The sequence below is a fragment of the Arvicola amphibius genome, chromosome 6 (genome assembly GCF_903992535.2).
Source record: "Arvicola amphibius chromosome 6, mArvAmp1.2, whole genome shotgun sequence".
Classification (NCBI taxonomy): Eukaryota; Metazoa; Chordata; class Mammalia; order Rodentia; family Cricetidae; genus Arvicola; species Arvicola amphibius.
The window spans coordinates 58,335,302-58,361,762 of NC_052052.2; the positions used below are offsets into that span (position 1 = coordinate 58,335,302).

A 26,461-nucleotide genomic window follows, 5' to 3' on the forward strand; every position below is an offset into this window, starting at 1 on the left:
CTAATTCAGGTTGCATTGGGTAGGCTAGGACGCCTCTACAGAGGAGCTTATACTTCGCTAGATCTCTGTCAGTATAGTCTAACATACTTAGCCATGTAGGGAAATATAACGGCGGGTATGGGAGCGTTCTGTCATAAAACCAAAGTCATTAAGAACCCAAAACGTGTGGGAACTTCAAGACCTTCAGAAGTGTGGAAGAAGGAGAGAATATTGTAAGAAAGCAAATAAAAATATTGTAGGAAAGGTGCTAAAAGACTATGCTAGTTGTTGCAAGAAATGAGATTGTATCATTGAAAACCATGAGCCTTTAAAGGCTTTTTTAAAAAAAAGTAATGGAATGATAATCAGATTGTTTTGCCTTAGAGAAAAGTCAGTCACTTGTCACTATAGAGTGTAGCCTGAGGCAAGCTTGAAAGCAGAGGACTGCATGAGAAGTCATGATGGTCTAAGCTGAAGTAAGTAGTTACAGTGTCCAGAGACTCGGGATCACAAGAGGAAGATTAGGTAGATCTAGAAGAAAATTTGACTGAGATGAAGATGAAGGAAAGAACAGAGGATGAGTTTTCTGAGCTTTATTGTTGATAAGCAATCACCACTACCTTTGTGAAGATATAATCATAGGCATGGCAGCTGAGGGAGATATATTGAGACAAGAATCCCAGAGTCAAATTACCAAGGCTCTCCTCTAGCATATATTTCTCATTATATTTTTAAGCTGATATCCATGGAAAACTGATGACATTTTAACCAAGGAATAAAAGTTAAGTTGACATTGGATTTATTTAGATCATTTTGAAGGCTGACTGATGGAAGGACTGAGAAGAATGCATCATTGGAAGGCCTAGTAGACGTAAGATATGTGATAGTTTGGACAGTAGTAAGCATGGCAGTAGGATGGAAGTCTTGATCTTGGTGCTGAAGGTAGAAGGAATAACCTAGGTTTCCATTGGGTGGCTGTGTTCATGGTGTGGTCTACTTGAGAAACCAAGGGGGAGATTGTGAGTTTCTCCTAACACAAATGAATTTTTCATGTATTTGTAGGTTGCTTTTTTGTAATCCCAGAAGAATCCTTTTAAGAACTACTTTGACCCAACTGTTAAGTGTCTAGGACTTTTCTGTTCCATATGTGATTAAATCTTGTTTTAAAATTTTCTACTTTTGCCTCTAAATTTCCTTCACTTCCAGGAAGAACCTAAGAAAGTCCGCTTTGATTATGACTTATTCCTGCATCTTGAAGGCCACCCACCAGTGAATCACCTCCGCTGTGAGAAACTTACTTTCAATAACCCCACAGAGGACTTTAGAAGAAAGTTGCTGAAGGCAGGAGGGGTAAGTGGCAATCTTTTTTTTTTAAAAAATCGTTCCTATTAAAAAATACTGCTTGCTAGTATATGCGTTGACGTTCTGAAAGAGCCCAAAGAGTACAAAGTACAATAATGATTTAATTGTGGACTCATGGTTTTGAATACAGAGGAAGGCAAACCCTTAGGCAGGTGCAAATCTGAAATGACATCACTGGTTAGAACAGCCTTAACATCTCAATAGATCAAGTGTTTTTGACAAAGCTGCCTGTGTTACTTCTTCTAGGTTTATGTGAACAAACACCTTCATCCTTGAGAAGGTGCTGAAAACAGGCCAAAGAAATGATCCTGCCCAAGAGAACTCAGAGAATCAATGATTGGCTGGTGTTACTTTTATGAGCCTGGTTAATTCAAAGATATCAAAAATCTCAGCTAAACAAAGGCAGTAACTCATGAAATCCACATTTGTAGAGCTCCTAGTCAAGCCAAGGTCAGCTCTTCAAGAGTCTCTTCTCCGTGTGCAATTGCTTGCCAACTACTTTTAAATTCTTACGGATGGGCTTGTGAGTCTTGTTTTATATGCTTCCTGAGTCTTGTGACTCTGCTTCCTCCCACTGGGAGGTGTGTTTGAATATGGGAGAAATATCTTTGTAACAAAGCCCGAAACAAGCAGCAAACTGCACACAGTTAAAGACTAGGACCTGCACTTGGCTATGTCAGTTTATAGAAAGTTTTTGGAAGTGTTGAAGGTTATGTGAAAAATTACATAAAATAGAGTTGCTGTCCAAATTTTCTTTATCATAATGAATGGAAACATATTTCATTTATATTACATGCTTGAGTTCTTTTAATATCTATTTTTGATTTTTGAGCTGTAAGTAGAAGAATTTTTTTTTTAGATGTAGGTATCAGATGGGATATTTTTGTCCTTGCAATTGGTATTGCTGGCATAAGCATTTACGATGCTTGTTTTTAGCCAGTTCAGTGGCACAGATAAAGATGATGAATTGAGTAAAATCTGCTGTAAGATTAGTGTCACCCAGGCCATCAACCCTGTCTTCAAATGAACTTTCTCAGACAGCCCGTGTGCACAGCTCAGACTCACGTAAGATCCAATTCAGACGTAGACTTGAAATTTGTTCGTCACTCCTGGGTCCTCTGTATTTAGTTCGTCTGGAAGGGTTCTGTATAGTTTTGTAGCCATGAACTTAACATTTTCTTTAGCATTTATCAACTTGTTGCTTCTGAAGATTCACATCACTGTAAGCTCTGCCTTAGGGCTGTGTAGGGCACAGTGGATTCTTTGGTACCATGCTCTTCCCCTTCTTGGGTCATAGACAGTTACTCTGCAAACTTTAGCAAAGCTTTGAACCCTGCCACGAGAAGTTGCCTAGCTACACAATTGTGTGGCCAATTTGAATTATGTGGATTCATTTCTTTTCCAGCCCTGTTTCACTAGGTTTTCGTCCTTTTGATTGAACTGCTAAAAGTGCATTTGAAGCTATGAAGTGATTTTACCTAGTAAGTTTGTAGGTGATGGGTTAAATAGGTATTGGAGAGCAGCTTCAGAAACAAGGAAATGTGTGTTCCTGACAGAACAGGCTTTTATAAAATGTTAAAATTTTGGACTTTATTGCTTCTCAGCATTTTGGATAAGATCAAGTGTAAAAATGGGGAATTAATATACATTTACTAAGGAAGTTTTTTTTAAAATGAACTTTTTAATTGTTTTAATCATTAACAAGAGTGTAGTGTAGAAGCTACCTCTCTACCTGCCCTTAGCAGTAACGTGGTCTGTTATAATTCCTGGTACCCTCAGTAGTTTTATTTTTATGAAGGTGGTGCCTTAGGCTTTTTGGATATATTGTTGGATAAGTAATTGAATTTGTGGATTATGGACTTGAAGTCATCAGGTTAATGATAATGGTTATAGGGAAAGGTAACTATGATGTAGAATATTTTATAATAAGCACGTCATCCCAGAATGTGGAAAGGTTAGAGGTTAGAGATAAGACAGTGCCACATCCTGCTATAGTGTTTATTTTGGTCGTTTGTTGTACTGGTGTTTTTTCCCAGTGACCTCCGTGACTTCTAACTTCCTTCTTTGTGTTTCTCCAAGTAGCCTTGTAAGCCCGTGGATATTTTCCTATTAAACTTCAAATGCGTCTTGACAAGTTTAAAATGTTTGCAGTGTGGAATATTCCTTGTAGAGATCATTTGGCATGCTTACTAATTTATTTAAGGGACTTACTCCAGTGAGTTTCATTACAAAGGAAAAGCTACAATTTCATTTGAAATCGTAGTATCTATAGATTCATCTTATATGTAGAGATTAAATTGTCTTCTATGAAAATATTCAAAGCACTTGTGGACCAATACACATTTTTTGGCTAAGAATATTTTTAACTGACATTGCAAAATTTACTGTTGTCTTAGTGTTAGTAAAATCTAAAAGCTATAGATTTTTAAGACATTTTGCTTTCATTGAAATTTTTCTGTCCAGATAGGTTTTTTTTCCTTTCTAATGGCTATTTTGGGGGATGGCAGACAGGAAAGGCGCTATGTTCTTTATTCCTTAATACTGCATTAATATATGTGGCAGATGTGTGTATGTGAAAGAAATGAGACCTTCCTCATTTGTACTAACGTAATCATTATGAAGAGCTTCAGGCATGAGTGGGCCTTTATGGCTTTCTTAAACTTCATCTATTTGATGACGCTTTTCACCTGAGAAATATTTTAATAAATTGTTTTTATTTTACATCCTGGTCACTGTTTCTTCTCCTCCCAGTCCTTCCTTCCATCCCCACTTTGTTCCCACCCCGTAATCCACTCCTTCTTCATTTCTGTTGAGGACAAGCCAGGTCTCCTATGAGAATCAATAAAACATGGCATATCAAGACAAAGCGAGCCTAAGCTCCACCCATGTATTAAGGTTGGGCAAGAAGAGCCAGTATGAGGAGAAGGGATCCCAAAAGCCAATAAAAGAGTCAGAGACAGCCCCTGTTCCCACTGTTAGGAGTCCCATAAGAGGACCAAGCTACACAACTGTCACATGTATGCAGAGTGCCTAGGCCAGTCCCATGCAGGCTCCCTGGATGTCAGTTCAGTCTCTGTGAGCCCCGATGAGCCCATCACCCGAGAGATTTTTAGTTGTGCTTGGAATGTAGAAATATAAAATAGATGAGTAAATGAAAATTACAGATAATAAATCATAGAGAAGTATATTTTAAAACATGAATTCAGAATGCATATAAGTCTGCCACTTATTAAGGACTAAGTAAGATTTGCATATTGAGATGAAGGTATTTCGTTATTTTTACATGAAGAATCGAATCTTGGCCAAATGGTTTGCATTAAAAGACTTAGAACATCTTAAACATTTTCCCAGAGTTCACCAGTCTTTTGATTTTATAGTAATGAATATTGAGAATGCTGATTTATATAAAAAATATATCACGGCAGAAATATGTTTAGGGCCATTTCAGAAATCACTTGAATTCTGCCCTAATCTCAAACCCAAGTCCATTAGATTTTTTTGAAAATGAAACTCAAGCCAGAAACTGAAATGTCAACAATTTCACCACAACACAATACAACTCAAATATATTAGATATACTGATTTGATACTTAATATGCTGAGGTGTGATCAGAAAAATACTGTTATGTTTCAACAGCAACAGAAAAATTTGGTATGTTCAGTGAACCCACTTTAACCATTGGTGTTGTGTGGTGTGATGTACCCACAATGTTAAGTGCTCATGTTCTGTGTTCAGGATTACAAGGAAGCTTTGCCCTGTAACAGAGGCATGTGCTGCCAGAATCACTGTAGATTGACTATGCATTTGACTTTGTAGTAATTTTTGTTCATTGCACACCAGAAACTGCATGCAGATATATGTGTGTGCGTATGAAGGCTGGAGGTTAATGCCAGGCAGGCATCTTCCTCAGTTCTCTACCCCACCTTTTAAAATTTAAGAGTACTTATTTTATGTTGTATGAGTGATTTCCTCACACGTATGCCTGTGTATTGCGTATGTGCCTGGTACCCAGAGATCAGAAGAAGACACCGGATCTCCTGGAATGGGAATTATGGGTGGTTGTGAACTGCCGTGTTGGTGCTAGGAATCAAACGTAGGTCCTTCTTAAGAACAATATGTGCTTTTAACCACTGAGCCATCTCTCCAAACCCTCTACCTTTCTTGGGAGACAGGTTCTCTGAACAAACCTGAGCTCACTGATTTTGTTCAACTAGTTGGCAGCAAGCCCTAGGGATCCTCTTGCTTTAGTTCCCTAGCACTGGGGTTACAGATAAGCACCACTATGTTTGACTTTTTTTGTGTGTGTTTGTGTGTGGGTACTGGGGGTCTTAACAGATCTCTTTTCTAGCTCAGCAGTACCAATGGTACCATCACTACAGTTCTAAAAGCTTTTTACTGTTGCCAGATTTCCATGGCCGGGACATTCAGTTACATGACCCGCAATGGGCTTGCCACCCACAGTTTAAGAAGATGGGCAGTAGTCATTGTTGGCTGTTTCTCTTTCCCTTTTTTCTTTAATGCCGAAAGTACACAGTGCTCTTAAAAGTTGAACTTGGCTTTTCTTGAGATCAGGAAGGTTACTTTTAGAGTTGGAAAGCCTCTTAAAAAATGTTTTTCAGCCCTTAGAAGAAAACGATTCCAAAGAATTTTTGCCAGAAGAATCTTGAAAACTTGCAGATCTTTTTCTAAATAGTAATCTCCAAACCAACAGCTATATGTCAAATTTCCCTCTTACTAGATTTCTTTCTTTCTTTTTTAACATCATAACTATTTTCCAAACTGTCTCAAAGAAATCTTTATGTACATTTTCCTGGAGAGAAAAATATCTTGTTTTACTCTACTGAATCACCCCTTAATATTAAAAATATATTTTTATTAAAAGAATAAAATTTTCTGGTCCAGGTGCACATGGATTCAGGTAACATTTTCTGAGATTATTGGAATACAGATGGTCTTTTAAAACCGGATCCCAGATGATAATTTCCTCTAAAACTGAGATAACACAGTAGAACTTGCTGGTAACAATGGGTATAGTTTAGTCTCTGCCTAATCCTGCCAATCCTTGAGTTCAAGCATCAGAGAGTAGGGCTTAGATGGAAAGGAACAACATAAGAGCATCTTTCAAAGGCCATTTATATTCACTAATATGTATCCAATTTTATTTATATTCATGAATATATTAAGGGAGAAAATTACTATATATTATGGGAGAAAGTTTTTTTATTTTGAGGCCTTAAGTTTTGATTAGCAGAGAAGGGAGCAGTGAGCAATAAACCTTTGAATTTCAAGCAAAAGGATCGTAATTCCCCACCCCATCCCCCAAGTAACAATACCTTCCTGGTCCATGAAGCATTTTGGTTACTTCCTGTAAAAACAAACTGGTGATCACCTTTGAATCAGTGCTGGAATTGTGTTGCTCAGAATGCTGGGATTAAAAGATCTGTATCAGCAAGAGATGATTTCCCCTTCCCGTCTCTTCTTTTAAATGCTGAAGTCGGCTTCCCCTCTGTGCTTACAAGTGCAGGCATCTGTTACTGTTGTGTGTCATGCAACTGAGACTGCCGGTCGAACTTGTGTCTTGTGTTCCTGAAGAGAAGGTGCTACAGGTCTTTACTCAGGCAAGTCATGAACTCAGGTCAGAGCGACAATTCTGCTGTCATCTACACCATTTGTCCTGGAATCTCAGTTCTTCTCTTGTGGAATCGATGAGATGCTGGTTTCGCCATCGGGGATGTGGAGACATGTTGAGCTGCCCTGGAGAACCTAGGGTCTTGGTTCTTTTTCTTTGGGTCTATTCTTGGAAGATAAGCAGCTTCATATTACTTTTATACTAAACACTTGAGTATTTAGTGGGAAAAGTTTGTTAGTTTTGTAAGCACCTTGGTACTGACCGGAGGATGTGATTAGCGTTGGAGTAAACAGTGGAGGAGTGATAGACCTTTGCTATGTGAAATTCTTGGTCTGTATTACTCTTTTCCTCGAGGAATTTATACTCTGCCTTTTTGTGTTTTGTTTGCCTAAAATTTAATTTCAGGTTTATTTAGAATATCAGTTTTAAAAGATTTGAGTCTTCATTAGAAAAATTAGTGATTCTTAACCATTCTTAACTCTCAGATTTTCACAAATTAAAGGCTTGTGAAATCTATGTCCATTTAGGGGCATTCACATGTGTTACATGCAGCAAGGTGGTTGCATCCTTGTGCTGCTATGACAAAACCCCCAAAGGGGCCAACTTTCTAAGAGTTAAGTTTATTTTATAGCTGTTCCATGCTTTGGCTGTTATGTCGTTCTCTAGAGGCTAGCGGTGGGGTGTTAGTCTCCTTCCCTCCCACCCTCCATTCCTCTAACTCAACAGGGCAAAGTCTAAACATGTTGTTCAGGCTCTTTGCAGATCACTGGCAAGCAATTGATTTTGAAGTTTGAAAAATTAAAACTAACCACAGCAGTTGTTACAGCCAGGGTTTCTATAGGCAGAAATCCAGTTCTGTTCAGACACCGCCTGCTTCAATAGGACATCTCAGGCATCCGTTTGGCAAGGACTGCTTAAGGCATGGAGCACATGCTTCCATTCTGTATTAAGTGTGCAGCAAATGCAGTCCTGGTCCTCCGAGTGACAGTCCCATTTCTATTGGGTCTGGTTGTATGAAGAAATAGTTGGCACTTTTCTGAAATGCTGGTTGTCATGAAGTGGATGTCCAGCAAAGAGTTCTGCTTATTAAAGCACCAGAGGGATTTATGGTAAGGAACTTGAATCCCTCAGTGGTGCCAAACCATTTGAATGTGGTAATGTAAGGTCTAAAGTAACCTAGGCAATGCCATGTAGTATTTTCTTCATAGGGTGTTAGGGACAACTATAAAGGCTACATCCCTTCTGCTATTATGTTATAATTTCTTGAATAAAAAATGCAAACACCCATATAAAATGATACACAATGAGCTTGCTTGCAGTCACCAATAATACTGAAGCAGATACTCCAGTTCTTGCTGACAGAGGAAATTAAATTTCTATGCCAGTAGGATAAATTCCAAGGAATACCATTGAAGATTCAAGGCACAAAGTGGAATTTAAATTTTGATGGGCATTTACAGATATCTTGTTAAAGAGGCTCTGCTGCTTAGTGCTTGCACTAACCGCCTATGAGAGTACTCCTTTCTCCATACTGTGATTTATTACCCAGCCACGGTGGGTGGAAATAGTATCTCATTTTTAACTCACATTGCTCTTGCGAGTGATGATGAACAACTTTTCATATGCTTAAAAAGCCATTTTCATTTCCTTTCAGAGGCCACATTTTAATGTATTTTAAATTGGAATATTCTAAGTGTTTCAGTTTTGACTTAAATTTATGGGTATTCTTCCCACATACTTAAACTTGGAAAAGCTACAAGAAGATACGGAAGCCTTTTAACCAAGGTCTGTGTTTTCAGGCTTTCTTCAATTTGTAACAAATTATGTTCTTAGGAATTGATTTGTCAAGACTTTGGCTACTAAAAATATAAGTGGCTTTTGTGGCAAAGTCATCCCCACAGTGCCCAGAGATGAATGGCTGGCTGCTACTTATAAAAATGACTCAAAGCAAACAACCCAGAGATTATTTTGGTGGCTATCACTGGGCAGCTTCATTGGACTTTGGATATTTGTTTTGGAACAAGTATGGCTGTGTTTGTTATTTTCTAATATATATCATCCTGTAATTGTCTACCTCAAAGGATAAGGGAATGCTGCAGTTTTCACTAGCACTGATAAAGGGTGATTTTTGTAAATAAATCTAATATGGTGGCCTCATTCATTTGGTGGTTTTGCCAAAGTTATTTTTCTCATATTAGGTTTTTTTTTCCTTCCCATCTATGTTTGCCTGCCTCTTTCCTGACTCTAAATTAAATCATGAAAGTGGTACATATATATAAATGAATAGTAGGATGTCAGTGTGTGAGCCATAGATTCTGCTATGACACAGATCTCTTGAGTTCTTTAAACAAAGTGTAGCCTTTGCAGTAGAAAGTTATTCATGCCATTCAACGTACTTAGTAGCTTTATTGTTTAGTGTCTTCTGTAAGTCACACAATCGACTGCAGGTTAGTTCAAATCTTTTGGAACCATGATACTCACACAAAATAATCAAAGGACAATTTTGTCCTCTAAAACCATTTTCTTGCTTTTGTTCCTTCCTTCTCAACTGCCGGTTTACCTTTTAAATTAGTAAGAAATCTAAATAGAACCATACTGATCATGTCATCCAGAGTTCAGGTGTTCTGCTGTATTAGCTAAATACTCAGAGGAAAGGAGAGATGGGTGTACCCATGGTGTGTGATATGCAGTCGTAGGATGCGGTCTTGGTTTTGGATGGTGTTTCTCAGATGCTGGGGTGTTCAATGGTGTGTGATGAGCAGTCGTGTTTCTCAGAGGCTGAGGTGGGGTGTACCATGGTGTGTGAGTTGTAGGATGTGGTTCTTGGTTCTGGATGGTGTGTCTCAGGCGCTGGGATGTTCCCATGGTGTGTGATAGGCAGTTGTGTTTCTCAGAGGCTGGGGTGTTCCACGGTGTGTCAGTCGTAGGATGCGGTCCTTGGTTCTGCATAGTGTTATTCAGAGGGTGCGGTGTTCCCATGGTGTGTGATATGCAGTCGTAGGAAGCAGTCCTTGGTTTTAGATGGTGTTTCTCAGAGGCTGGGGTGTCCTTGTGATGTGTGATGAGCAGTCGTGGGATGCGGTTCTTGGTTTTGGATGGTGTGTCTCAGTTCGTTGTCGGCTTCTCAGGAGTAGAAGTTCAGCTAACTGGATGTAGGAAGCTAGTAATGTAGCCTCAATTTGGGCTTGAAAGGTCTGTGAAGGGTGATGATGTGTAGAGGGATTGGCCACTCAGCCCTGCTCTCTTCCCATCCCCAGGACACAAGAAACTAAGAAAATAAGACATGAACACAGAAGAGAAAAAACAAACATAAACAAAACAAGAAATGTGAGCTTCAGAGGACGTTTTAAAACTAAAACATAAGGAAAATTTAAAATACAGAAAGACTAAGAATGAAATGATTGACTCAGTTTCCCTCTTCTTGGGTTGCCTGAATCTCAAAACTGCATCCAGAGTTTCTCACGCGACCAAGTCTCTTCCCTTTCATATGGTAATAAGGGAATTGTTTTGTAGAACAGCTGGGTGTTCTGATTGTTCCCAGCAGATTCAGTGGTTTGGTTTGGTTTTGTTACTGCTCTGTCGTGTTAAGTGAAAGCAGTCTGGGGCCTTGCTCTCTGATTTTCTATCATCCCATGAGCTACAAGAAAACCTGACAGTGATCAGGATCCGAACATCACAGTTTAAGAAAATAAATGCCTGAGAGTCTTGAAAGAGACATTTGTGGTTTATTTCCGGGGAGTGAGGATAGATGATACATGGTGTAATATAATAATCTTTATTACCGTGAGGGACACGGCCATGGGGTAAGAGAAAGAGTGTTTGAACTGATATCTGTAGGCACAAATTCATTTTTGAATCTGCTGCTTTAGGTTGGTATGAAAATAAGCATAATATTTCATACTTTCCACTTGAGATTATTAAATACAGTTTGTTCCTTGGTTAAACAACCAGCAAATAGCTTTTATTTATTGAAATAACCTTCCCTTATTTCGGAGGTTAAACCATGGTTTTTGTTAGCTGAGAAGGGGGAAATAAAGAGTTTCCCACTGAAAATATTTAAAATAATGATGGTGTTCTACTGGAAAGAACATACTTTAGCTTCCAGGAGTATATGGGGGCACATGTCTGTTATTCCAGCTCTTGGGAGGCTTAGGTAGAGGAATTTCAAGTTTGAGGTTTGCTAGAGCTACACAGTAAGACCCTGCCTTAAAATAATGATAATAAAAATTTAAAAAGAATGAATTTAACTTTCCCCCAATTTTAACATAAAGATTTGCTAATTTTTGAGAGTGTGGATTTTCTAGAGAAACAAGGAGAAAAACTGCCTTGCCTCCTCTGTGACTGTAGACCCAGGCGGATTTCTAAGTGGGGGTGGGGGGAAGAGATCTCATGGAATGTTTGTCTTTTACATTTAATTCACTAAAACCTGGATTGTACAATTTTTAAATTATGTGGCTTTATAACCCTCTCCCTCTCCCCCCAGCTCTCAAGCACTCTCTCTCTCTCTCTCCCTCTCTCTCTCTCTCTCTCTCTCTCTCTCTCTCTCTCTCACACACACACACACACACACACACACACACACACATTTATTTGTATTTACTGCCCCCCCCGGCTTTCTACTTTCTAAAATTGAAATTATTGACTTAAGAGTATAATGATAATTATTTTACAAATAAAAGAACCGCTTTTGCATGAATTTGAGATTTTATCTTATGGTTCTGACAATAAGAATTATATTTGCTAATTTTGAGTCATAAGGAAACTCTTGTGTGTGACAGGAGTTTGCGATCTCTGGCTTGCCACAGTGGTCTTATCTAAACCCTTGACTTCTGCATCTTAAACCAGTCAGAGGTGCTTTATGGGTACCTATGGATGCTGGATGATGACTTAATAAGCCAAGACCAGCTATTTGGCAAGATTTATATTTTAATCTAGATTATTGTAGGTGTAGATTTTAGAAAATGATTCATCTCTGTCATTGTCTTTTCTGTCTTTCCTCTTGTTAGAGGGAATTTCAGGGTCTTTGATATTATGAAATGGTGAAGTATCAAATATTTATTAATGGAAAGACCTTATGAATTTCAACTCTTGGTGACACAAGGTAGGGATTTTCCTCTGGCAACAAAAACAGAAGAACACCCTCTCCCTATGGTGTCCATGGTATCTCTAGCAGATGAAAACCAACTATTCCCACTGTCTCCATCCTACAAATCCAGGCCAAGATCCATGACATAGCTGGGTGATCACAGCTCAGCCTCAACTGGTCCCCATCCTACCTTGTGGGGGGGACAATTTTGCGAGCATTTACAGCAGTACGATTGAAATTACTTGGGAATAGGTGGGTTTGATATCAAACAAAATCATCCTGTCTGAGAAAAAAATTATCTGTAAAAGTATGAAGGTTTTCTTTAGGGCTAGGGGATGGCAGAGGGCTTGCCGTGCATTCACATGAAATGCTGGGCACAGCAGCAGCATGTCCTGTAACCCCAGATCTGGGGAGGTGGAAACAGGAGGGCCCTTGGGCATTGCTGGCCATCCCTGTTCTGGCTAAGTCGGTGAACTACGGGTCCAGGTAGAGACACTCTTTCAGAAACTAAGTTGGGGAGTTCCTGAAGGAGACAGCTGCTGCCAACCTCTTGTCTACACACATCACCACCAGCACCACCATTATTGTCACTGTCACCACAACCAGAAACATTCTTATCTGGGCCTGATTAGATGGCTCTGGGTGAAGGTTCTTTCTGACAAGACTGTGGACCTCAGTTCCGTCTCCAGATCCCACTTGGTGGAAGGAGAACTGATTCCTGAACGTTGACCCCTGAGTGTGAGTACGACATGCATTTAATAATAGAAAAAAATCATAGTAACACACCTTTCTTCAAAATAGCAACTTCACCATTAAATGTGAATAGTTATGTCTTTCCGAGTGTTAGTCTGGCCTCTTTCTGCCAGTCTGCTTCATGATATTTAGCTTAGAGTAACCACGTTCCTTCATTCACAGGTACATTCAAAGGTCTGACTTAAGTGTAGGGATATTATCTTTAGTTAAGAACATTGTGGCAGCCAGGGGTTTCAGATGGCAGGGAACATGAACTTCTCTTTGAAAGATTATGGCTCCGAACCTGGAAAACATTAAATAAAGTTTTGTTTGCTGAAGGGAATGTTACACAAAATATTGTGATTTATTATTGTACTTGGTTTGTTGAGACAGGGTTTCTCTGTGTAGCCCTGGCTGTCCTGAACTTGCTGTGCAGTTCAGGCTGTCTTCAGATTCACTGACATCTGTCTGCCTCTGCCTTTGAGTGTAGAGATGAAAGGTATACTCTACCATACCCTGCTATTTATTTACTTTTTTAAAAGTAAGATTAAGTACAGTGGAATTTTCCTTTTTGTTGCTTTAAACTCTGAATACTGTGGCAAAGTGATCCTCACTGAACCATTCGGGTCACTGCTAATACACCCCCAGGCTAAGATGCAACTGCTTAGGGGTGCTGGGGCTCAGGCTAGGACCTGTCCTTGAATCTTTTTCCTTACACTCTCTGTGCTTTCTCTTCCTAGATTTCTTTTTTTGCATTCGATAAGAAAGTCTTGTTCCTGCTGTCCGCCCCTCAGCCAGGGTCATGTTTCTTGAGTTCCACGCTCTTTCCTGGGACCATCTTAGTTGAATTCTTCTGTTGTTTGTTTTCCTTCTTTTGAGCAGATCATTGTGATTTATATACACAGCCCAAGTTTACCTTCAATCCTTTTTTACATCTAATTAAAAGGAGCAATAATTCCATCTTTGTTCTGATTTATGTTTCCTTAATTGCAAATACATTCAGGTCAAAGGTATATGTGGCTCTGTACTGAAAACCAGCACAGGAAGCAACTGTCTCAGACGTACGGGGTTGAGTGCTCTACCTCACTACACAGCCTTGCCAGGTAATAAAGCCTGCATGAGTTGTTGACTTGTTTAGTTGCTTTCTCTCTGCTGTTTCCTGCATACCTATCCTCATTTCTTCTGATTCAGCAAATGTGGAAAAGGACAGACTCCAAAAAGATTCTTTAGTCAAAGGCTGGTGTTGGCGTTTAGACATCTGACTAGTGTCTGTCGATCTGTTTTTGCCGTGACTGACACACACAAGACATTGCAAACTCCGTTGTACAAAGGAGTAAAGAAGGCATCTGGACGATAACGATCCATCCCCCAAGGAATGCTGGTCAGATTTTCTTTCCCTGACCTTGAGTGCTCTGCAGCAGCACTGTATGGTGCTCCTTTTCTTTTAGAAATGTATAAAAGAACACGGCGTGTTAAAGCTGATTCCCCCGGGCCCCTGTTTGCAGCTTTAGGTCCCATAGAGCACTCCTCTGTGAGTCCCTGGGGATAAACTACCAGATCAGAGTGGCTCACCTGCCAGCAGAAGCCTTTGTTCTGTTTGCTTCTTATGGACAGACTCACATCGCTGTGTCCTCAGGGTCTCTATAGTTCTCCCGCTTCTGAAAATACAGTTTAGGTAGAGAAAATGATAACTTCCCCAATGTTTTTTCAATACTGAATTTTTATTATTTAAGAATTTCATTTGTGTGTATATGCAATGTAGGTTGATCATATTCACCTCTCAATGCCACCCTAGAGCAACTTTGTGTCATTTTGTTTTCTTAATAACCTATTTACATTGACCATATACTATTCATGCATGTAGGGCATCCACTGGCCATAACCCTAAAGAAAACTGACTCTTCTTCCTCCAGAAGTCCTCAAACATCAACAGCTCCTTAGCTAGGGATGGGACCCCTCCCCTCTGCCCGCTGCCCACTCCACGTTGGAGTGTTGACTAGCTTGGCCTTGTGTCAAGCTTGTGCAGTGACTTGTTATGCGTTTGTCATGTCTGAAATTCACTGCTGCCCTCTGGTCTTCCCAATCCTGGGTCTTATGGTCTTTCTGTTGTCTTCTTCCTTCGTCTCTGAGTTCTGGGGTGGGGCGGTATGTGATATAGAGTCCCATTTGTGGCTGAGAACTCCACCACTATTCAACCAGTTGTGAGTTTCCACTTTAACCACAATCTGTTGTGCCAAGAAAGTCCTAGGCTGCACCAGTCAGCTCACAGACTTTCTTCAAACACCACCTGAAGCATTAGTCTAATTAATCTTAATCCATAAAAACCACGAGTCAGATATTAGGGTAAAACCCTGAAAGATCAGAAGAGAAACTGGAGTAGCTGCCAGTTGCTTTCCACCTGTCTCCATCCTCTGTCCAAAGAGGCTGAGATCCTGTCCCCACCTTACCACTTCCTGTCTCCACCTCCCGAGTGATGGGATTAAAGATGTGTGCCAACACTGCCAGGCTTCTATGGTCAACTAGTGGCTAACTCTGCCCTCTGATCTCCAGGTAAGCTTTATTTGCCAGAGCACAAACGAAATATCACACAGCCATCAGCCTGTCTTCAGGGGGCTGGTTAAGATTTCATTCCCTATAATCTCGAGAGAAGCATAATTGGGGGGATCATTTAATTTTAAAAAAAAAGTGAGCAACAAGGAATGGCATGACTTTAGAAGAAGTGTTCCCTGGCCTTAACCGTCATTTGACAAAACCTCTGTCACAAAGCTAGCAACTTTGGACGTGGAGATGCACGTGAGTCTTGGGTTGATGGTGCTTCTCTGAGTGATTCAGCGGGTAGCAGTATGGTCTGTGCTAATGGCTCTCTGGATGCTCTGTCGCAGCTTGGTCTCCTTATCGTCATTATCACGTCCTATCGTGCATATGCCATGCAAAAGCGGACATGGGACTTAAGAGTAGAGAATATTTGCAGGACAGGGACGACAGGTGTGGAAGGAGCACGATGCTTTTTGTGCTTCAGGTAGATTGCATTCCTTTGCATTTTTTTCTTTTTTCTTTAATGATAGATTTAAGACCCCTGAATAAAACTGCTTTCTTCAACTTCTCGACATCATCAAGTTTAAGAGAAGGATCTTCCTCAGTGATGTTCTGCCCCTTTTTTGTTTGCAGTTACCATCTCTTGTCCCTCCTACAGTGGAGTAGGAAGCTGAGTATTTAATAGATTTTAAAATAACAAAGTAAAATGTCTTCCAAGGTCTTTTTTTTTTTTAGAAAAAAAAAAAACAAAACCAAACCAAAAGAAACAGTGCTTGTCTTGTTGAGTGCGTATGAATATGTTTCCCTGAAAATGTCTGAGGACCTCCCTGTGGGCAGCAGACTAGGTAGGAACCGATACTGAGTTGCTCTTGTTTCTGTCAGACCTCACCCTTATTCAGTTTGTAGTGCGTAGTAACTTCTCATCTCTTCAGAGGACTGACAGCGCATCTCAGTTTACTAGGAAGAAAAGACTCCTGCCTCCTACATCAGGCTTCATTGGAGTGCTTTTTAGAACAGACTGTAGGACTTTAAGACATCCTTTAGTAAGGAACCACCCAGCCCTCATCTCACCCAGTGAGCAAAGGTCAGCAGACAACAGTGCCTTCTATTTTGTAAACCTGATTGTTTGTCTAAATTGCCAAGGTGAAAGCACAGTTTTGTCTGTGCAACAGATCCTACCAAATAAGCCACACACGTCCCTGAATTTAGATTACAGTCTTACAACCCTCCGCTGCAGCAGAGGTAGTGTGTCTCAGTTGAGAGGACATGGACGAGGACTCCACATCCCATCTGAGTTTTGTTTGCTGTGTGGGACAGAGAATGCACGCTCACTTGGCATTCTTATTAGAAGCAAGCTGCACTGCATCTTCTCACGGTAAGAACACCTTGATTTCAGTGAAAAGTCTTGTTTGCCCTGGAGAGTAGATCTTTTGATTCTTGGTAGAAGAGTATGGCACACTGAAAGGGTCTGTTTAGTATGCTGATGGGTTCTTAGAGGAAAAGGCAAATGACGTGAATTTCACTAGGCTTGCAGACCCTTCTTCGCCTCTGCTTTAAATACTCTTCTCATGGTCCTTAACATAGACGAGGCATAGGGCACTCCCAAATACCATGACTTGTTTCCTTTCTATTTAAAAACTCTTGACAGTTTCCTCAAGTCACAAGCTCAGCACAAAGCACTTTGCTCTCCTGCACAGTGAGTCGCCAGAGCTTTGCTCCATTGTCCCGAGTACCCTAGGATCTGTTCCCCAAAACAAGGTGCTCAGAGATAATCGGGAGTTAGAATTATTGCCGTAACAGACCTTCACCCTCAGATCCTGTTCAGTTGCTCAGATAGTTCCAGTAATGTCTATAATTTCATAGTAAAAGGATCCAGCGTGGAATCAACACCTAGCAGTTCATTCTCACGTCTTAGCTTCCATCCACTGGGGGTGGTGTCTTCTTCCTCTCTCTTGCTTGTTTTAGAAGTTCAGGCCAGTTGTTGAGTAGATGGCCTACCCTGAGCTCATGTGATAGGAGCTAACGACTAGGTCCAGTTGTGTGTCATTGGTTGGACATCACGACTTTGTCCATCACACAAATTGTGGTTTTGGTTGTACCTTTGACACTCATGTTGACTGCAAGTTGGTTCAGTGTGTGCTGTGTGTCATATTGCTTTCTTTTCTTCTTGTATTATTTCATTGAGAAGCATGTTGAGAAAATACATATATCCCACTATTTCTCAAATACGAGTTTATTCTTATTTTCATTATCTTGTCCCAGAGTATATGTAGGTATCTTTTCAAAGGGTTGTAATCTACTATGGTAAACATTTGTTTTCTTGTCTAAGTCTCCTTTATTCACTTGTCAGGGCTCTTTAATTTCTGTATCTAGTCAGATTTATATACTTACTACTTAATTGCTACAAAAGATGTTCTAGCTTTGATCTCGTATTCAGCTATTTCCCCAGTGAAGGAGTAGCCATCATCCAGTACCCAGAAGCCCTTTCTCCCATTACTATTCCTCCTTCCCTTGCTGTCTACTTTGTTAGTCTCTACCTAATGGCTTTTGGGAATTGAATCATTTATGAATAAGGAGGGTACTGTTTATTTTGATTTAATGACTTGTGTTAGCTCTGTGTGGATGGGGACTATGACTTATCTGATGAGACATTCCCTGGAGTCTACTACATATAAATGCTCAATAAGTTATAGATTCACTCCAAGGCAAATACTTGTTATACACCTATTAGGAGTTAGTTGTTATTCCAGACACTGGAATACAGCCATCAATCAATAAGAAAACCACATAAAAGATTACTTTTATAGTGGACATGACATGAATCAAATTTAGAAAAATAAAAAGTTATTCACATGTTTATAGGACTTGTGTGAATGTTAATAGCTCATTGCGAGTGATAAAATACTTTCATAAAGTTTCAGTTAATTCACATTAATGTGTGCTCAAGGATGAAAGATTGGACTTTACATTTTCTTTCTTGCTGTGCTGTTGATTGAACACGCCCTGTGTATGGTACTACTTTGCCCTTTGAAATTATAAGGATGTGTACGTGTGTGTGCTTATGTGTGGGTACATATATGTTCATATGTGTGTACATCCATGTTTAGAGAGCAGTGTTTAGTGTTGGGTGTCATTCTCAATTACTCCCTCCCTTGTTTTTTGAGACAGAGACTGCGACTCAATGCACCTGGAGCTTGCTCATTCAGCTAGGTTGTCTAGTATGTCCCAGAGATCCACTGTCGCCACCTCCCAGGGCTAGGTTTCCAAGCACTTACTTGACATTTTAAATGTGGGTTCTTGGGGATGCTCAGAGCTCATGCGTGCATGACAAGCACTTTGTCAATGGAGCCATCTACTCAGCTTGAAGTTGATTTTCATTAAAGTGCACAAAATAAATGTGTCATGGTATTTTTTTCTTCTCACCGATTTTTATGTTAGGACAGTTCTGCTTTCTCTCTACATGCAGAATCTGGTGCCTAAAATAGTGCTAAGTGCTTTAAAGGGCAAATGGTAATCTTAGCAACATAAACATTTATATTACCCAATACCACATTATAGATGATTAGTTTCTGTATCTTTGATTAAAGACAGTTCCAGATGAAAGCTTGATTTTGAGTATTTTCTGTTATAATATGTGTATACATATGTTTGAAACAAGGTCTAAGCTGGCATTGAACTCCTGGCAGTCTTCCTGGCTTGGTCTCCCTAGTGCTATTTTTACATGTTTAAAAATGCCTGTCTTTGCTGTAAATTTTTGTCTGTCTGTCTGTCTGTCTGTCTGTCTGTCTGTCTGTCTGTCTGTCTATCATCATGTTTATGGGTGTTGTGACTGCAATGCATTTCTTTGTACCACATATGTGTATCACCCACGGAGGCCGGAAGAGAGCATTAGATCCTCTGGAACCTGAGTCACAGATTATTGTCTGTCTTCATATGGGTGCTGGATATCAGACTTGGGTCCAGACTCTGGAAGAGCAGCACATTCTCTTAACCCCTGAGCCCCCTCTCTCCCACCCCATAAATATATATATATAAATTTAAAGGGCACTTTTAAAAAGCTACATGTGTATGTGCAAGTGTGGAGTTGTGCATTTAAGTGCAAATGTCTGTGGAGGCCAAAGGATTGTCTAGACCTTCTGTAACTGGAGTTACAGGCTTCTGTGGGCTGCCTCCTGTAGGTGCCAGGAACCGAACTCAGGTCCTTTGCAAAAGTAACAAATCTGAATGACTGCACCATCTCTTCAGTCCGCTCTGTTATCCTTCTGATAATACATAATGGAGTATAGAAAAAATAGAACCAGCAACAATTCTTTACGATCAAACATCTACACTTCAGTTAATTTCCTGTCATAATTACAACAAATGTTTACAGACTTGAGCTCTCTTTTTTCAGTGTTAGAATATTACATAAATATGAACTCATTCAACACACAGTGGATTGCCCGTTCTTATCTAAGTAGCTATTTCACAATACTCTTAGGAAGATTAAAGGAGCTGATGTGTGGACTTTGCTCATAAACTCTAATGAGTATGTGAACACTGGATGTGAATTTCTCTTATTACACTATCAGGAATTATGATCATTTTAAAAAATAAGAATGTTACAACTTTTATGCCCTTGGCGATTTCTCAGTTGTTCTACAGGGATACAGACAGGAGGTCTGGGGTAGGTCTAAAACCCTGACTCCTCTCTCGCATATCTTTTTATTAGCTCATAGATAATTCAAAACCATGAATTTCTGATAGGATCCAGATAGTACCGATGCTGTTGTCTGCTGACCCCATTCAGTGATATGCTGGTTTTGTTGTGTAATCCATTTGCATATTTAGCTTCTTGTTATTTTATGTAACCATTTGGAGCCCCGTGAACTCCATCCAAATGAACACATGGAGCATGTGCATTCATGTTCAGTTTTCTGAGTAGACTTACAGACGTAGGTGCACGTGTAGAAGATATGTTGACTTCTGCCGTATGGTTCACTTGTTTCGTGTTTTAGTGTGTAATACAGTTGATATGTTTTCCACCAATCACACCTTTTCTTTGGCATGTGTATTTATTACTTTTGCTTACTTTCTTTATTCTGTAGCTGTGAGTTCATTGTTGATTAATTTACAGTTCATATATTTTCCTAAATTCCATGTGAGTTTTTTATTTTATATCTTTTCATAGAAGGGGAAACCCTTTTTAAGAATAGATTTTTCTCATTTTTAGTTATGTATTGTGTATCTGTCTGTTTGTGTAGGGGGTGAGGGGTTTTTGCACAAGTGTAGGTGCCCACAGAGGCAAGAGTTCTTGGCTCCCCTGGAGCTGGAGTTGCACACTGTTGTGAGCCACCTGGTATGGGTGCTGCGAATTGAGCTCAGGTCCTCAGGAAAAGCAGGGCTTCCTCTTAACCACAGGGCACCCTCTCCAGGCCCTAGATAAAACCTATGTTTTTTTGAGACATGGAAGATGAAAATGTTTAATTTTTAATTTTATAAAATTTCTTTTTAAAAACACTTTTTAAAAAAATAATTTCTGAATGTTCATTAGTGCTTTGCCTGAGTGTATGCTCATCCAAAAAAATTCAACTCAGGGGGCAACAAGAGATAGAGATAAATATATCGAGGATGGGGGAAGACTTTAGTTCTAGCTCTCAGAAGGCAGATCTCTAGGCCAGCCTAGTCTACATAGTGACTAGAACAGTTCCAGAATAGCCAGGGATACACAGTGAGACCCTGTCTAAAAAAGTAAATTAAACAAAACAAAAGAGGAGGGCATGGAATTCAGAAGATGCCTTCTTTGGAAGAAGGTGCACAAAAGCAGTGTAAGGGGATAAGAGAGGATAACCATCGTGAGCATGCGCAAGATACATTGCACTTATGACACTGATTATAAACATGCATGAAACCGTCAGAAAAATAAAACGTTTATTTTTTAAACAAAACTACTCCCTCTTCCCCCAAAATAGTAGCTAGGAATAAACAAAACTTACGAGCAGGCAAACATGTCCATAAACTTTCCACATACTTTAGCAGCACCAAAGAAGGCCTAGATAAGATGACAAGTTGGGTTCACGGATGGGGATATTCTGTCATCTGTGGATTCAGCGCAATTTCAGCACAACTCCTAGCAGTTTTTCCAAGAATTAAATTGGTCCTAAAACTTATGTATAGAATACTAATTATAGCCGGGTGGTGGCGGCGCACACCTTTAATCCCAGCACTCAAGAGGCAGAGGCGGGTGGATCTCTGTGAGTTTGAAGCCAGCCTGGTCTACAAGAGCTGGCTCCAGGATGTCTCCAAAACTACAGAGAAACCCTGTCTCGAAAAACAAAACAAAACAAAAAAGAAAACCAATTCTATAGTAAAATTTGTCAGGCCTCCTGGCAAGCAGTCTTATAAAATGTCCCTCATTACACTAAGTGCTGAAAACACAGACTACCCGATGGGATGAAATTTTACCGTTTCCTGAACCAGCTTAGAAATATGTGAAAAATCAAAGTCTGTTGGGAGATCGTTGGGGAAAATGTAGACAACTCAGGAAAATATGCTGCATAGGATTTTCAACACAGGAAAAAAAACTGTAAATTAGATCCTTACCTCATACCATTCTCGAGGTGAATTCTAGATGTTTAAAAGTATTTCAGTATTAGACAGAAGTGCTAGATGAGCATTTATATGATATTACATTATAGAATTTCGTATTAAATGAGAAAATTGAATTAATCATTAAGGAATTTGATCATGGGCCAGAAAGACAGAAGACCTGGGTTTAATTCCAAGCACCCACATGGCAGTGCACACTGCCCGTAACTCCAGTTCCAGGGCTTCTGACAGCCTCACACAGACAGACATCCAGGCAAAACACCAATGCTCATTAAAGAAATTATTTTTAAAAAGCAGTAAATGTTAAAAAAAAGAAATTTGGTAACATTAAAATTAAACATTTCCATCTTCCATGTCTCAAAAAAAATATTAGGTTTTATCTAGGAGAGAGGGCCCTGTGGTTAAGAGGAAGCTCTGCTTTTCCTGAGGACCTGAGCTCAATTCCCAGCACCTATACCAGGCAGCTCACAACAGGGTGCAACTCCAGCTCCAGGGGAGCCAAGAACTCTCGCCTCAGTGGGTCACTTAGCAGTTGTTATAGCACTGAAGAAAATGACTTCCTGCCCCTAGCATCTTTTGCCTCCAGTAACTTCTCAGGGATAGTAGGGCCTCCTCAGCCCCTTTCTTGTCAGGTGGGCGTGTTGACTGGCTTGGTCTTGTGCAGGTGGCCACACCTGCTGTGTGTTGTGAGTCCCATCTTCTGTCACCACCCAGAGTCTCACAGCGCTCCTCCCCATCCTTTTAGCTAACCCTGCTCCTGTATTTCATGTTTCCATCATTATTGACATACAAACATGCAGTTCATCTTTGCACTTCTCGCCATCTTTTTAACTTACTAATTCGAGGAGTTTCTTCTGTGTAGAGCACTGCTATTTCTATGTAGATAGTCGTATGTGAGCATTCGTCTTTCCTGTATTATATGATCATATGGCAGTAGAAACACCTACAACAAACTTGTTGCTGGTTCTAACGGGGCAATTCTAGTGACTTGCCATTGAGAATGTTGCTTGCACGGAATTTTGGTAGCTGCTGTTGTCACTATGGATGTAAAATAATGACTCCATTTTAGCGGAAATAAAATCATTTATTCTTAGCCAAATATGTGTGTCTGTCGTACTGGAACACAGATTCAAGTTATTTTGACATGTTCTACCATCTAAGAACTTACACGAATTTTTGTAGTCACAGAGCAGAAGAAAGTCATTAAGTAAACACATTTGTAATTACATTGGTGGGAGCATCAGATAGTAGGCATGGTGAACCAAGGCAATCTCTTCCATAGGTTTCTAGCATTATCTTTTGATATTGTTTGCTTTAGGATTGGTGGAGATAAGAGGTCTGTTAAGCTTAACAGTACATTCTGAGATGTGTTTCTGTTAGTAAGAAGACTGGTAGGTCAGATACAAAGTCGGGGTATTTGGTTTTTAAAGGGTCAAAGATTGCCCAGGATGATTTTGGCTCCCCGTCTACCACATTCCCTCCCTGCTTAGTCATGGTCCACAAGTCAGCCAAGGTCAAGCAGCTGGGGGATTTAATATGGAGGCCACATCTTTAGAGAATGCCAGTTCATATCAAGTTAAGACACTTTTTTTTAAAATTCATGGGTGGATTTTGATTTTATCAGACAACTTTTCAGCATTACTTACGATAATGTGGTAGTTTTGTTCTCCTCTGGTCTGTTGCTGTGGTCCTTACAGGCATTTTGTCCTGGTAGACTGCTCTTGAACACTTGAATTAAGTACAGTTTGTTTCCGTTTCTTTAGGTGTTTCTCCTCGCTGCAATTGGGTTGATTGTGCGCTATTGTTTTCAATATTTTTTCCCCATCTGTATTATTGAGTTAGATTGGTCCATTTATTTTACATTCTTGGCTTACATAGTTGCTTTGGTAACATTAACTGCATAAAACAATGCTTCCTTTACTTATGGGGGACTTTCTGTAGATTCAGATTATCTTTTCCAAAACTTGCTTTTAAACTTCTTGGTCCCAGTGTTGTGTTTGTAGGAAGGTTTTAAACTTCTTCACTGATATTAATAAGGTTCCCTTCCTGAGTACTTTTTTAAGGTAGGTAAGTATCAGTTTTTATAGCCACATTTCCTTAAAAATTTTCTTTTAAATTTGTTGAAATAAAATTATTCTTTCCTGATTTGTCAGTGTTGTTGTTCTTCTAGGTGTATTTATCCTTTTTAAAAATTCCTATTGCTAATATGCATTTTTTTCTTTTGTCTGTTTTTTTCTTTAAAAGTTTTTCATATATATTTTGATTAGGTTTTCCTCTCCTGTAATGCCTCCCAGATCCCCCACATCTCACCATCCCAAGTTTATGTTCTCTTTGAAAAACAAAAAACAAACTACAAAACAAAAATTAAAACAATCAAAAAACCAGTAAGACAAAATATGACAAAATGAAACGAAAAGTTCACACAAAATACCATTGAGTTTGTTCTGGACACGGGGCCTGCCCTGGAGTGTAGTTGATGTGTCTGGTGACATTCCCGTGGAGAACAACTGATTTTATTTTATCTTTTTCTACTGCTATCAATTACAAATAGGCCTTGGTTATGGGAAGCACACTGTGTCCACTTTCCCTTCTTAGCGTCGGTCCGCTGGTTGGTTTGAATCTGCACAGGTCTTGTGGGTGCTGCCACAGTCTGTGAGTTCATGTGTGTATCAGTACTGTTGTGTCTGGAAGACAGTTTCCTTGGAGCCATCCATCATCTCTAGCCTTCTATCCTTTGTAACCTTTCTACCTCCTCTTCTGCACAGATCCCTGGGCCTTGGGTGGTGCTGCTGGCGGGGGTGTGACGGTTGGGTATGAAAATCTACCATTTGGGACTGAGTGCTCCAGTCTATCCCTTGCTGCACGTTGTCCAGTTATGGTTATCTGTGCAATAAGATGATTCTCCGATGAAAGGCGAAGGAGCACTGATCTGGGGGTATGGCAGAATGTCATTAGGAGTCATTTATTGCTATGTTCATTTAGCATAATAATAGCATTAGCTTTTCCCCTAGGGCCATGACCTATCTACTCTCAGGTTCTTGGCCTCTTTACCAGTGTCATACATGGGTCCTATCTCATGGAGTGGGCCTTAAAAATCTAATTTAAAAAGTGGTTGTTTACTTCTCGAACATGTGTACTATTGTTAACCCAGTATATCTTGTAGGCAGGTTGCTATTGTAGGTTACACGTTTATAGCTGGATGATACTAATAATCATTGATTATCTTTGCTAATGTTCAGTTTACCTTCCAGCGTCATGAATGCTAGTCGCTAGGGTTGAAGCTTCTCATGGGGCACCAGCTCAACTTTTTCATAGTCAGTTCATAAGTAAGTGTTGCCTTCATCAATAAGACCTTGCCCTCAGGTTGTAGAGGGCAACCAATAGCCTTGGCAATAGTATATGACGTTAGAGGGTTTCATGGGACTCCTTTGGCAACACTTTAAGGTGTCAACCACCTTGAAGCACTGGAGGTTTACTTGATAACATAACATGTCTAGTTTTGACATTATCTCTCCTATTTTGGAGATCCTTTTAGATTGCTTTTCACATATGTATATACTTTATTAAGCTTCTACAGAAATAGGCTTCTATGTAGCTTTTCAAAAGGACTTTAGTGTTAGATGCCCCTCTCTATATTCCTTCCTTTACACCTCTTTCTCTTTTCCCCTCTCCCATTAATCCTCCTGTTCTCATTTCCTCTTTCTTTCTTAACATTATATTCTATATGAGCTTCCACGGAAGATTCTCTTTAGCCCTGGCCCCTTACTATCTGCTAATGTCTGTATTTATTCAGATTGTAGCTGATGGGTATAGTAGCCCTGTCCTGCTCAGAAGAAAGTGGTCTTCAACATTTAACTCCTCCTCCCGCCTTTGAATTCTTTCCCAGTCCTCGATGGGATTGTAAATTGTAATTCCATGCTGCCTGCCCTCCCTCTCGTCCCTCCTTTCCCTCCCTTCTTCTGTTTTGGAATTTTTATAACTGTAAAATAATCTTAAGTCTACCTAAGTGTCTCTCCCACCAGCTGCTTGTTCACTCTCTCCTCATCTTGCTTCATGTCATCATGTCTTTCTTCTAGAACCTACTGAGTTTTATTTGTGTTGCCCATATGAACAAGGGTTTGGGTTCATTCACTGGGGCCTGGGCAAGCTGCACTCCTGAAGAAGAATGATTCTCCCTCCTCCATTAGTCATTAATTGCCAGCGGCTCCTTAGTTACAGTTGGGGCCTTGGGAATCCCCACCTGTGTGCTGGAATTTTTACTCACTTGATCTTCTGCAGGTCTTGTGCAATAATCATAACTGCTGTGAGTTTATGTGGGCAGCTGCTGAGTCATGCCCAGAGGACAGCATTTTGTAGCCCTTGACCCTGTCTGCTGCTCTCATAGTCTCTCTAACCCCCATGATGTCCTGGGTGCAGAGGGAGGTGTTAATGGAGATGTTCCCTCTGCCACAGAGCACTCAATCACACTGCTGTTTCTTAATGAGGCGTTAGCCCGTCTCCCTCCCTCTAAGATGCAGTTTTAAGTTCTTCTCTTAGGAACATTTGTACG

General features: G+C 40.0%; 1 protein-coding gene across 1 annotated transcript in view; it reads left to right on the top strand.

Annotated features, from left to right (window-relative positions):
• Positions 1–26,461, top strand: part of Mllt3 (MLLT3 super elongation complex subunit) — a 267,581-nt gene that overhangs the window by 162,714 nt on the left and 78,406 nt on the right. The window contains exon 4 of the mRNA XM_038333768.1: positions 1,186–1,329. Within this exon, the coding sequence (XP_038189696.1) occupies positions 1,186–1,329 (144 nt within the window). The remainder of the gene's footprint in view (positions 1–1,185; positions 1,330–26,461) is intronic.